Source organism: Drosophila teissieri, unplaced genomic scaffold (genome assembly GCF_016746235.2).
Source record: "Drosophila teissieri strain GT53w unplaced genomic scaffold, Prin_Dtei_1.1 Segkk10_quiver_pilon_scaf, whole genome shotgun sequence".
NCBI classification, from domain to species: domain Eukaryota; kingdom Metazoa; phylum Arthropoda; class Insecta; order Diptera; family Drosophilidae; genus Drosophila; species Drosophila teissieri.
In genome coordinates, this window is record NW_025224980.1 from 657191 (window position 1) to 671546 (window position 14356).

The window sequence follows — 14356 nt, forward strand, 5'->3', positions numbered from 1 at the left end:
GGATTGATATAAAGTGTTGATCTTGGCTTCGAAAAGGAGTATGCTATCGCTGACGGCAATGAATTTGTGTAACGCTGCGCCTACGGCCGATGCCTGTTTTGAGGATTCCTTCTTTTTGGTGCTAGATCGAGTTACCCTTAGGAATTCAGTCCCAACTGCAGAAGTATTTTTTCGCTAGTGAAAACTTGCATGACGCGTTCGTCAATGGTCGGGAAATGATGACTCTTGGAGTTGTCTTCGAACTGCTCCGTGGAAGGTTCCTTCCTTTCGGAGTGGATATCGCGGCTCTGCCTTTTGGACTAGCAGACTTGGCTGCTGGCTTAGCGCGAGGGGTTAGCGGAGAGTGTGGATTTAGTTAGGGTTCTAAGGCTAAGTGGCCTGCGCGCCCAAAAAAAAAATGGAAGAGAACAAGAAAGACCAAACACTGCATGGACAATAGACCCGGTGGAAATCGTGCAAAAATCGGAATTGGAAAATTAACTTTTATTTATATAAATTTAATATAATTTGTGTATTGTATTATGTATGTTTGGGAACGAGACACCCTGTATGCGCGAACAAGTCACCCTTTATCTTTGTTTACATTATCATTTGTCTGCAGCTTCAGCGGAGCTTATCAGCGGAATCAATGTAAGCATCGCACCGCTGTAATTGTCCGCGAGCTTGCCCAGTACTTTTCCAAACTTCTAACTCCCTTCTAACGGTAACTTGTTTACGTCTTATGCTAGTTTAATCGTATGGCGTGAGTACAGCCAAAGCTTAAGTTAGTCACATTTTTGATCTGCAAGGATATCGGAACTGCGTTTCTTTCGGGCATTTGATTTTGATTATTGGCCTTTTGGCAAACGGTGATCTATAGATTCCTACATCGTATAATCGTTCCCTTCTTTCGACCACCATGCGGAGTGTGATTCAACAACGGGGCTTCTGCAAAAGCCAAATTACTCGTGCGCATAATAATGCCTTAAAATTTGTTGATGACATTCATTCAGTGCAAACAATAGTTGTCCGCCTGGCGCAACTGCAGGAAAATTAGTTGCGGTTCGTACGGCTCTCGGAAGAGCTGTATGCATTTAAATCGGAAGCCGATTGGGAGAACCCTGACGAGGATTTTGACGCATATGAGCACAAACATTATGCTACACACGCTATTCTCAGCAATACTTTGGAGGAGTTGAGACGGGATGTCACCTCAAACAGTGTTGATGCCACAGTTCAAGCCGCAGACACATCCCAGAGAAGTCATGTCGATTTTCAGTTCGAGCGAATTAAACTTCCGACTTTTTCTGGAAATTATGAGGACTGGAAACATTTTTCGGACATGTTTATTGGATCGATTGCTTCCAATTCGAGCTTGACGGATTGCCAACGATTTCATTATTTAAAATCGTACCTTGCCGGAGACGCGCTTGCATTAGTTAAACATATTCCAGTTACTAATGACAACTATCGGGAAGCATGGGATCGGCTGGAACAGCGATATAACAAACAATCGCTAATTATTCGATCGTTCTTAAACAGTTTCATGAGCCTTCCGAGTGCTATAAATTCAAATATCGGCACAGTGCGGAAAATTGCCGATGGTGCAGACGAAGTTATTCGTGGTCTACGAGCTCATAATTGCGAAGAGAGGGATCCCTGGCTAATTTTCATTTTACTTTCAAAATTAGATAGCGATACCCGCCAAGCCTGGGCTCAGTGCGCAGAATCCGAAGAAAAAGGTGTGACCATCAACCGATTCCTGAAATTTCTCACATCACGCTGCGATACGTTGGAGGCTTTTAACTTAACTCGATCAACCCAAGCTCGACGCGCAGCTACAACGCACCACGCAGACACGCATCCAAGACGGGAAAAGCCAAAGTGCACATCGTGCCAGCAGAATCACCAACTGTTTAAGTGTCCACATTGCATCTCGCCGAGACTTCCTCAAATCAAGAAAGCTCTGTTTCAATTGCCTCAGCCCGGCTCATATGGTGGGCAACTGTACATCGAGGCATACTTGTCGGATCTGCCGCCGCAAGCATCATACTTTGGTTCATGGCTCGTCGCAGCCAATTCAAAATGGCAACAACATTGACACAGCAAGTGTTGACAGCCGCGATCGACCAGCAGTCTCACATGCGGGATCTACAATTGGCCACAATCAACCGCTAGCTCGAGAGAGTCATCGCTTGGGAAGCGAGACTCCCGCGGAAAACAACTTAACGCATCATACTCTGGAGAATATTCCGGCGGCTGGTTCTCAGACTCTGTTGCCAACCATCCTTGCTGACGTCATCGACGCCTGGGGAAACACTACAACCTGCAGGCTGCTCCTGGACACTGGATCTACAATAACTTTGGCATCGGAATCATTTGTTCAGCGAATAGGCGTGCGTCGAACGCACGCACGGATTTCTATTCTCGGTCTCGCCGCCAACAGCGCGGGCGTTACCCGAGGACGCGCACATATCAAGCTGCGCTCTCGTCATTCGGGCCAAACTGTCGAATTGGTCTCGTTCATTCTCAACTCGCTGACTTCATCACTTCCTGCCTAAGTTATTGACACCTCATCCTCTACGTGGAGGCAAATCTGCGAGCTTCCTTTGGCAGACCCAACGTTCTGCACACCTGGAGCAATCGATGTCATTGTTGGATCGGATCAACTTCGGTCTCTATACACAGGAGATCGGAAACACTTTGGTAACGACTTTCCTATCGCTCTCAATACTGTATTTGGTTGGATTCTTGCAGGCTCTTACTCTGCATTCGATGATCACCCTACTTCTGCGGTTACTCATCACGCGGATCTAGACACGATGGTTCGTTCATTCATGGAGATGGACAGCATTCAGCCTAACCAGGCTCTCCTGGACGCCAGCGATCCCACAGAGCGTCATTTTGCTGCCACACACAAGCGCTCGACGGACGGGGTGTACGTCGTCGAGTATCCCTCCAAGGAGAAGGCACCGCCTATTGATTCGACCTTGCACAGGCCATCAATCGCTTCTTCTCGCTGGAACGCAAATTTCGTCGGTATCCAGAATTGAAGCAGCAGTACGAAGCTTCCCTGGACGACTACTTGCAACGTGCACATATGGAACAACTGACCTCGGGTCAGGTTGAGGAGTCCCCAGACACCTGCTTCTATTTGCCGCACCACGCTGTCATCAAACTGGACAGTCTGACTACCAAATGTCGTGTAGTTTTTGATGGATCAGGAAAGGACAGCTCTGGAGTATCGCTCAATGACAGACTACATATTGGTCCACCGATTCAACGCAATCTTCTTGGCGTTTGTCTACGCTTCCGGCAGCACCGATATGTTTTATGCGCAGATGTCGAAAAGATGTTTCGAGGCATTAAAATCTTTAAGCCACACACCAATTTTCAGCGCATTGTTTGGCGCCAGACTGAGAATGAACCTCCGCTTCATTTTCGCCTGCTGACGGTTACCTACGGATTGGCACCGTCACCATTTCTGGCTGTTCGAGTTCTAAAGCAACTTGCCGACGACCATGGCCATGAATACCCTGCAGCAGCTCACGCTCTTTTGCACGATGCCTATGTGGACGATATCCCTACAGGCGCCAACACATTCGAGGAGCTTATGATTCTCAAGGACGAGCTTATAGCCCTCTTGGATAAGGGAAAATTCAAGCTACGCAAATGGAGTTCTAATAGTTGGCGTCTTCTGAAATCATTACCAGAGGAAGATAGATGTTTTGAACCTATCCAGCTCCTCAACAAATCAGCTGCGGATTCACCTGTCAAAGTTCTTGGTATCCAATGGAACCCTGGGAAGGACGTTCTGTATCTCAACCTAAAGGGATGCGATGCGACCATTTCTCCGACGAAAAGAGAACTCTTGTCTCAGCTATCAAGAATTTATGATCCGCTTGGACTGGTAGCGCCGGTCACAGTTCTACTCAAGCTAATCTTTAAAGAAAGCTGGACAAGTGTCCTGCAGTGGGACGACCCCATTCCTGAAAGTCTACGTACGCGCTGGAGAGCCTTAGTAGAGGATTTGCCAGCACTTACGCAATGCCAAGTACCACGGTATATTGCGTCACCATTTCGAGATGTTCAACTACACGGATTCGCCGACGCATCCTCGCACGCCTTCGGTGCGGTAGTTTACGCTCGAGTTGCAGTTGGATGCAGCTTTCAAGTAACTCTGGTTGCCGCCAAAACACGGGTGGCCCCGATCAAGCCCGTATCAATTCCACGTTTGAAGCTAAACGCTGCGTTACTTCTATCTCGATTGCTTTCTATTGTCAAAACATCACTAACAATTCCTCTTTTCAGCACGAGCTGCTGGACAGATTCAGAAATTGTGCTACACTGGCTTTCAGCTCCCCCTCGACGGTGGAACACCTACGTCTGCAACCGAACTTCTGAGATATTGAGCGACTTTCCCCGTAGCTGCTGGAACCATGTTCGCACGGAAGACAATCCTGCTGATTGTGCTTCCCGAGGACTTCATCCGTCAAAGCTTCTGGAGCATAGACTGTGGTGGAAAGGTCCGTCCTGGCTGGCCTCACCTACCTCCGAGTGGCCACCTTCTACTAGCAAGTTCAGCGTATCTTCAAGTTTCGATGTCAACACCGAAGAACGAGCCATAAAGCCCACGACTCTACATAACTTTCCTGATGAAAGTATACACGAGTTACTCATCCACAAATTCTCAACCTGGACGCGTCTTATAAGGGTATCTAGCTACTGTCATCGATTTATTCACACTCTTCGATCTCATCATAGGAATTCGGCACCATTTCTTACGTCTGAAGAGTTGCTGGACGCACAGCGCCGACTTATTCGACATGTGCAACAAAAATCCTTTGCCAGAGAATATGCGCAGCTAGAGAATCGACGCCAGCTTAACGCTAAATCGCATCTTATCCGGTTTTCTCCGTTTCTGGATGATTATGGAGTAATGCGAGTCGGTGGGAGAATCGAGCAATCTACACTCAACTACAACGCCAAGCACCCGATTCTGATACCTAAAGATACACCACTAGCTGGACTGCTGGTTCGACATTTTCATGTCTCCTATCTGCACACTGGAGTTGATGCAACGTTCACCAATCTTTGTCAACAGTACTGGATTCTGGGAGCCCGCAATCTCGTCAGAAAGGCAGTCTTCCAATGCAAGTCCTGTTTTCTTCAACGAAAGGGCACAAGCAACCAGATCATGGGAGAGCTACCAATTCCTCGAGTTCAAGCTAGCCGCTGCTTTCAACACACAGGGCTGGACTACGCTGGACCGATCGCAATCAAGGAATCAAAAGGAAGAACTCCACGCATCGGAAAGGCATGGTTTTCTATTTTCGTGTGCCTCACTACAAAGGCACTTCACATCGAGATTGTTAGTGAGCTAACTACACAGGCTTTCATCGCAGCCTTTCAACGATTCATTGCCCGCCGAGCGAAGCCTACTGACCTGTATTCGGACAACGGAACTACATTTCATGGAGGCAAGCAAACTTTGGATGACATGAGACGTCTGGCCATTCAACAAGCCAAAGATGAGGAACTAGCAGGATTCTTTGCCAATGAACAACCGTTCAGGGGGGCCGGTATGTTTGGGAACGAGACACCCTGTATGCGCGAACAAGTCACCCTTTATCTTTGTTTACATTATCATTTGTCTGCAGCTTCAGCGGAGCTTATCAGCGGAATCAATGTAAGCATCGCACCGCTGTAATTGTCCGCGAGCTTGCCCAGTACTTTTCCAAACTTCTGACTCCCTTCTAACTGTAACTTGTTTACGTCTTATGCTAGTTTAATCGTATGGCGTGAGTACAGCCAAAGCTTAAGTTAGTCACATTTTTGATCTGCAAGAAAACGTACGCATCGGTGTCGAACCAATTAATATTAAGTGTCTGAAATTAACCAATAAATCAAATTAAACAGTAACACTGGCGGGTTTATTTATGAACAATGTATATTTAGTTATTTTAATAGGTGCAGTTTCTGCACATGAAATTTATGCTGTTTATAATTTATATAACTCAATAATTTGGAAATTCTGAAGGGAAACAAAAAAACAGCAGTTTAGCGGCGGACAATATAAGTGAATGTGGATTTGTGGAGGTAATATATATATGTCGGGGGGAAAATAATGTGTATGCGCTTAGTCGCTATTTACATCTTCTCCATGTTCCTTCTGCTGTTAAGTGTGTTCCTATTCATTGTCAATGTGTGAGGATGAGTAGATGAATTATCTATAAACGGGACTCTCCTAGAATGAGAGCGATAAAGCTGTTGCTGAACGTGGCCACTTGCGCTACTTGAATTAGAGTGAGAAAGAGACATAATGAAAAGGGAATGTAAAAAAATTGAGAAGACAAAAAGCAGTCTGTACGAAACGACACATTAACCGTTGAGAAGCCAAAGTAGACGCAAGTGGACTCGTTAAACGCGCGCAGCTTTACCAATTGACTATTGAAAATCATTATGAGTGACGCCGATATGAACGGACGGAAGGACGACGAGGCTTCTGGCATCAATAACCCGACATTAGAAGTGGGATCTGTGCCCCATCCTGCATTTTCTGAGGAGCAGTGGCGTGCAGTGGTCGAAATGCAAAATCGGAATTTGGCTGAACTCGTAAAAATCATGCAAGTGACGCCGGCAACCTAGCTATGAAGTTAAGCTACCCAAATTTAACCCTGAAGCTGCATGCGTTGAGGCAGCAAAGTGGTGTTCAACAACCGATATAATTCTGTCTGAGCAACCCCTTCAAGGAAGTAAATTGATCATGGCACTTAGCGACTGTATGGAAGGAAGTGCATCTCAGTGGCTCACACAAATATCGTACCATGGTATGACTTGGCGAGAGTTTCAGGAATTATTTCTGCAGCGCTTTGAAACCGAAGAGACGCCGGCCGCTACGTTTTTGAATTTACTCAACAGCCGCCCGAGTGGCGCCGAATGTTACGCGGTATATGGGAGTCGGTTGGTGACGACGCTGACTACGAAGTGGGGAAATATGGGAATAGAAGAAATTGCCTTTACAACTGTTCTGGCGCATATGGCAAACATTGACAGTCGTTTGCAACGCGTTCTCTTCACATCCAATGTGCGCACGTAAATGTGCGTTTACGTTCGACAAGAAGCGACATGCTCGAGATGACAACCTTGGACCTAACCAGAAGAACCATAAGGCATCGCCAGTTGTATGTCACTTCTGTTCAAAGCCGGGACATCGAATTGCTGAATGCCGAAGTAAAATGCGACAAGATAGAGAGACGAAACCGCAGCGTGAAAAATCAAATGTCACGTGCAATCGGTGCGGCCAATTGGGACATTTCTCCAACCAGTGCCCGAAAAACGGAAGTGCAGTCAAGCAAGATGTTACTCAACAGAAGACTGTTAACCAATGTTGTGTGGCTGAACCAAAGGGAAATTTGCATCAACGAGGTGAGATCTACCCAATTTGCTTCGATTCCGGTGCAGAGTGCTCCCTTATTAAAGACGACATTAGTAATAAGTTATCTGGTAAACGTATAAACAATATTGTAATGATAAAAGGTATTGGTGGTGGTAGTGTATGCAGTACATTGCAAATCTTGAGTGAGGTTATTATAAACGAAAACATTATGGAAATATTATTTCATGTAGTCCCGAATGAGCAATTGAGGAGTGATATTCTGATAGGGCGAGAGATACTCAAACAAGGCTTTTATGTAATTTTGACATCCGATAATTTTAAAGTAGTAAAATCAAAAACTGTTAATAATTGTTCCGTTGCTGAGCGATCGTTTACCTTGTTCGATATCTACACCGAATTAGTCGACAATGAGAAAGCTAAATTAATCGAACTACTTGAAAAACACTCGACTTCATTTACCAATGGGATACCTCATACCCGAGTAAATACAGGTGAAATGAAAATCCGTTTAATTGATCCAACTAAAACTGTCCAGCGCCGACCTTACAGACTTAGTCCCGAAGAAAGAGAAGTAGTGCGTATGCAAGTGAGCGAATTGATAAGGTGTAATATTGTTCGCCCAAGTTGTTCTCCCTTTGCTAGCCCCATGTTGCTCGTCAAAAAGAAGAATGGCGTCGATTTTAGAGAGCTGAATTCAAACACGATTTCGGATAAATACCCCTTACCGCTTATTAGCGATCAAATTGCTAGACTTCGCGGAGCAAAATATTTCACATGCTTAGATATGGCGAGTGGCTTCCACCAAATCCCGATTCACCCTGAATCCGTGGAATATACTGCATTTGTGACCCCAGATGGTCAATTTGAATTTCTTACAATGCCTTTTGGCCTCAAAAATGCGCCATTTGTTTTCCAGCGCGCAGTCATAAATGCACTTGGTGACCTTGCTAATTCTTTTGTAATAGTTTACATGGACGATATAATGGTAGTATCGCCAACCAAGGAATTGGCTTTGGAAAGGCTTACAACTGTTTTGGATGTTCTTACAAAGGCTGGTTTTACCTTTAATCTTGGTAAATGTAGTTTTCTTAAAACAATGGTCCAGTATTTGGGTTATGAAGTGCGAGCTGGGGAGATTCGCCCGAATGTGCGAAAGATAGCATCATTAAGCTCTTTGCCTCCTCCTCAAACTGTCTCTGGCGTTAGACAATTCATCGTACTTTCGCAAATTCGTTCCTGGATTCTCTCAACTTATGAAACCTTTGTATTCACTTTCGTCCGGTAACGGCAAGATTACGTGGAGTGCTGAGCTAGAAGAGATCAGACTCAAAGTTGTGACGATCCTCACAAATGAGCCTGTTCTGGTAATTTTCGACCCGCAATATCCTATAGAGTTGCACACTGATGCAAGTGCCTGTGGATATGGAGCGATACTTTTACACCGTATAGAAGGTAAACCCCATGTAATCGAGTACTTCAACAAAACAACTACCTCTGTTGAATCTATTTATCACTCTTACGAGCTTGAAACCTTGGCAGTAGTAAAAGCCGTTAAACATTTTCGCCATTACCTAATTGGTCGTGAGTTCGTTGTCTATACCGACTGCAATTCGTTAAAAGCTTCTCGCACAAAAGTAGATTTAACACCCAGAGTTCACCGCTGGTGGGCCTACTTACAATCGTTTAATTTTGAAATTCAATATAGAGAGGGTAAGCGTATGGCTCACGTCGATTTCCTATCAAGAAATCCTTTACCATCCGAACACATTCTGTCAATGAACAAGATTCCTGAAAAACGAGTAAATCTGTCCGAAATTTCAAGTACTTGGCTTCTTGCTGAGCAACGATTAGACAAGTTGGAGTCAGATGAGTTGGCCGAAAACCTAGCCAAAACGTATGATCTGCGAAAAGGCGTATTATATCCAAAGACTAGGTAGAACAAGTTATTTACCAGTTGTACCCAGAGCTTTCAAATGGTCAGTAATTAACCAGGTACATGAGTCAATAATGCATTTGGGATGGCAAAAGACACTCGATAAAGTGTACCAGTATTATTGGTTCGCTAAAATGAACAAGTATGTCCGGAAATTTGTTTCAAACTGTATTACTTGTCGGTCCGTGAAATCATCGTCTGGGAAGGTTCAGGCGGAACTTCAGTCTATTCCGAAGACAAGTATACCGTGGCACACCATTCATATAGATATAACGGGAAAATTAAGTGGCAAGAGCGATATGAAGGAATATCTTATTGTTCAGATCGATGCCTATACAAAGTTTGTTTATCTATATCACACCTTAAAGATAGATGCCGAAAGCTGTGTCAACGCTATGAAATCTTCCGTATCCTTATTCGGAGTACCAGATCGCGTTATCGCTGACAAGGGCAGATGTTTCGCTAGCTCCAAGTTTTCAAGTGTGTGTAAACTGGCGGAAGATCGATACTAGTAATCGGTAAATGATAATGCTCAGATAAGTTGTAAACTAATGTATTACTGATCGATGAAACTGAATTTGAAAATAGAATAAGTTATCTCAGCAACAATGAAATGTAATAAAATGTAATAAACTCAAAATTGAAATTGAATAGTATTGAGAAGGGATGATGATGTGATCTTGGTACCCTGGTATCTCGGTATCAAAAGCTTACACGAGGACGTGTAAATGTCAGAATGGCCGTGTCGGGGGGAAAATAATGTGTATGCGCTTAGTCGCTATTTACATCTTCTCCATGTTCCTTCTGCTGTTATGCGTGTTCCTATTCATTGTCAATGTGTAAGGATGAGTAGATGAATTACCTATAAACGGGACTCTCCTAGAATGAGAGCGATAAAGCTGTTGCTGAACGTGGCCACTTGCGCTACTTGAATTAGAGTGAGAAAGAGACATAATGAAAAGGGAATGTCAAAAAATTGAGAAGACAAAAAGCAGTCTGTACGAAACGACACATTAACCGTTGAGAAGCCAAAGTAGACGCAAGTGGACTCGTTAAACGCGCGCAGCTTTACCAATTGACTATTGAAAATCATTATGAGTGACGCCGATATGAACGGACGGAAGGACGACGAGGCTTCTGGCATCAATAACCCGACATATATATGATTGTAGGGGGCCGATCCGTCCTCCAAGAATAAGCGGCAGGCTGTTGGCGATATATCCCTCGGCGCAGATCTGAAGTCGAAAAACATCACCCAGGGGTCGAAGAGGAAGAATAAAGAAGCGGGGGCGTCGTGGGTATAAGTTCTGCTTTATTCAGCTGCATTCATGAGACTAAAGTTCGAGCTTAAAACTAGAGCGGCGATCTTACCCACTTTACTTCGCTAAAGCGGGCTCGGGTGATCGACGGCGGCCGACCGCGGAGTTTGGAGAGTGCGTGCTCGGATGAGAGCGAGAGCGTCAGCGCGGACAAGAGGGGCGAGCGCGGACGAGAGCGAAAGCTCTGTGCGCACAGTGGCCCCTCACATTAACATTCCGCCCCCCCTTGCAATCAACCGGGTTGCAACATGGTCCTTGCTATGGCTGGTGGCAGGCTCCGGACACGACCCATCCAAAAACAGTGCTCTGATAGTTGGCAGTCTGAACGCTGTCGCCAGCGACGCGTCGCGATGAGTGCCGCCGTGTCGAAGACCTGAGTTCCGGTATTAATCCCCACCAGAGCAGTCGATAGCAGTTTGACACTGTGTAGCTGCAACCGGGACGACAGCGACGGAGCGGAGGCCGCGCTACTCGGACGGGAGTCCGGAGAACTGCCTAGGCGCAACGGACGCATCCTCGTGAGAGGCTGAGGAACTTTCAAATGGTCAGTAATTAACCAGGTACATGAGTCAATAATGCATTTGGGATGGCAAAAGACACTCGATAAAGTGTACCAGTATTATTGGTTCGCTAAAATGAACAAGTATGTCCGGAAATTTGTTTCAAACTGTATTACTTGTCGGTCCGTGAAATCATCGTCTGGGAAGGTTCAGGCGGAACTTCAGTCTATTCCGAAGACAAGTATACCGTGGCACACCATTCATATAGATATAACGGGAAAATTAAGTGGCAAGAGCGATATGAAGGAATATCTTATTGTTCAGATCGATGCCTATACAAAGTTTGTTTATCTATATCACACCTTAAAGATAGATGCCGAAAGCTGTGTCAACGCTATGAAATCTTCCGTATCCTTATTCGGAGTACCAGATCGCGTTATCGCTGACCAGGGCAGATGTTTCGCTAGCTCCAAGTTTTCAGAGTTTTGCGCATCGCAGAAAGTTCAACTTCACTTGATTGCTACGGGAATGAGCCGCGCAAATGGGCAAGTGGAACGGGTCATGAGTGTACTGAAAAATTTGCTGTCAGTGGTAGAATCAAGTCAACGATCGTGGCAGGATGCACTTGGCGAAGTCCAGCTTGCACTGAATTGTACAATTTCTCGTGCCACTGAGGCAAGTCCGTTGGAGATGTTGATTGGTAAACAGGCTCGACCCCTTGGGTTAGTTCCCTCATGTGAGACCGAATGTGAAATAGATTTAGCAACTGTTAGAGCGCAGGCGACAGAAAATATGAATTCCTTAGCGTCTTACGACAAATCCAGATTTGATAGCAGTAAGGCAGCCGTTGACAAATACCACGTAGGTGACTATGTGCTATTAAAAAATGAAGAAAGGCACCAAACCAAGTTAGATCCGAAATTCAAAGGTCCGTTTTTGGTAACTGAAGTATTAGAGGGTGACAGGTATACGCTAAAGTCGTTGACGAGTAACCGATCGTTCAAGTATTGTCATGAAGATTTACGAAAAATGCCGGATACGGAAATGCCTAATGAGTTAAACGAGAATATAAAGAAATAGTTGAATGAAGAGAAAATCTCGCCAATGAGTTCTTTTGTGAACGAGAGATATCCGTCTAGGTGAGACGAAGAATTGCGAGTTATCCGTCTATGTGAGACGATGAATTGTGAGTTTTCCGTCTAGGTGAGACGATGAATAAGTAATAAAGAGTTATCCGTCTAGCGAGACGAAGAGATATCTGTAACAAGCGAGATCCGTCCAGGAGAGACGATGAGTTGGCATTGAATCAATAATCAAGTGTGTGTAAACTGGCGGAAGATCGATACTAGTAAGCGGTAAATGATAATGCTCAGATAAGTTGTAAACTAATGTATTACTGATCGATGAAACTGAATTTGAAAATAGAATAAGTTATCTCAGCAACAATGAAATGTAATAAAATGTAATAAACTCAAAATTGAAATTGAATAGTATTGAGAAGGGATGATGATGTGATCTTGGTACCCTGGTATCTCGGTATCAAAAGCTTACACGAGGACGTGTAAATGTCAGAATGGCCGTGTCGGGGGGAAAATAATGTGTATGCGCTTAGTCGCTATTTACATCTTCTCCATGTTCCTTCTGCTGTTATGCGTGTTCCTATTCATTGTCAATGTGTAAGGATGAGTAGATGAATTATCTATAAACGGGACTCTCCTAGAATGAGAGCGATAAAGCTGTTGCTGAACGTGGCCACTTGCGCTACTTGAATTAGAGTGAGAAAGAGACATAATGAAAAGGGAATGTCAAAAAATTGAGAAGACAAAAAGCAGTCTGTACGAAACGACACATTAACCGTTGAGAAGCCAAAGTAGACGCAAGTGGACTCGTTAAACGCGCGTAGCTTTACCAATTGACTATTGAAAATCATTATGAGTGACGCCGATATGAACGGACGGAAGGACGACGAGGCTTCTGGCATCAATAACCCGACATATATATGATTGTAGGGGGCCGATCCGTCCTCCAAGAATAAGCGGCAGGCTGTTGGCGATATATCCCTCGGCGCAGATCTGAAGTCGAAAAACATCACCCAGGGGTCGAAGAGGAAGAATAAAGAAGCGGGGGCGTCGTGGGTATAAGTTCTGCTTTATTCAGCTGCATTCATGAGACTAAAGTTCGAGCTTAAAACTAGAGCGGCGATCTTACCCACTTTACTTCGCTAAAGCGGGCTCGGGTGATCGACGGCGGCCGACCGCGGAGTTTGGAGAGTGCGTGCTCGGATGAGAGCGAGAGCGTCAGCGCGGACAAGAGGGGCGAGCGCGGACGAGAGCGAAAGCTCTGTGCGCACAGTGGCCCCTCACATTAACATTCCGCCCCCCCTTGCAATCAACCGGGTTGCAACATGGTCCTTGCTATGGCTGGTGGCAGGCTCCGGACACGACCCATCCAAAAACAGTGCTCTGATAGTTGGCAGTCTGAACGCTGTCGCCAGCGACGCGTCGCGATGAGTGCCGCCGTGTCGAAGACCTGAGTTCCGGTATTAATCCCCACCAGAGCAGTCGATAGCAGTTTGACACTGTGTAGCTGCAACCGGGACGACAGCGACGGAGCGGAGGCCGCGCTACTCCGACGGGAGTCCGGAGAACTGCCTAGGCGCAACGGACGCATCCTCGTGAGAGGCTGAGGAACGCCGTGGTGTGGCGGACGGGGGCCGATGAGTGGCTGAAAGTCGACGAATAGCGCCGGGCGTACGCCGACGAGCGGCTGAAGAACGACGAGGAGCGGCGGACGAGAGTCGAGGAGCGGCCGGGGGCCACCGTGGAGTGGCGGACGAGAGGCGAAGAGCTCCGCGGGCTGTGGTTCTGCGACCGGCGCGCCTTCTGACGCGTCTGGCGTTCGAAGAGGTGCAGCAGCGTGTGGTGATCCTGCCCGCACGTTTCAGCGAATAAATCGGCGCCATTTCCGTTACGGATGGATCCCACTGCAGACTACCAACGTAGATGGTACCTTGAGCACATCTGCTTTCCAATGCGGTGGCGCTGCGCGGACGTGGAGACATCGTGCTTAATATGACTGGAGGAATAGGACGGAGAGAGAAGCGGAAATCAGTACTGGTAAAACTACGGATTGGAACAATCTACAAAACAGCACAGTGACGAGGAACATTGGAGTATACAGGCTCCTGATTATTGAGGGCAGCCGGCTGCTTCCATCGGAAGAAGGA

At 45.9% G+C, this 14356-nt stretch overlaps 1 protein-coding gene across 1 annotated transcript; it reads left to right on the forward strand.

Moving 5' to 3' along the window:
- Positions 1-2801: 2801 nt before the first annotated feature.
- Positions 2802-6200, forward strand: LOC122625466. Its single transcript, XM_043805550.1, has 4 exons — positions 2802-2915; positions 2978-4230; positions 4291-5561; positions 6163-6200. Exons 1-4 carry the CDS (start codon positions 2802-2804, stop codon positions 6198-6200), a joined length of 2676 nt encoding a protein of 891 aa, XP_043661485.1.
- Positions 6201-14356: the final 8156 nt, after the last annotated feature.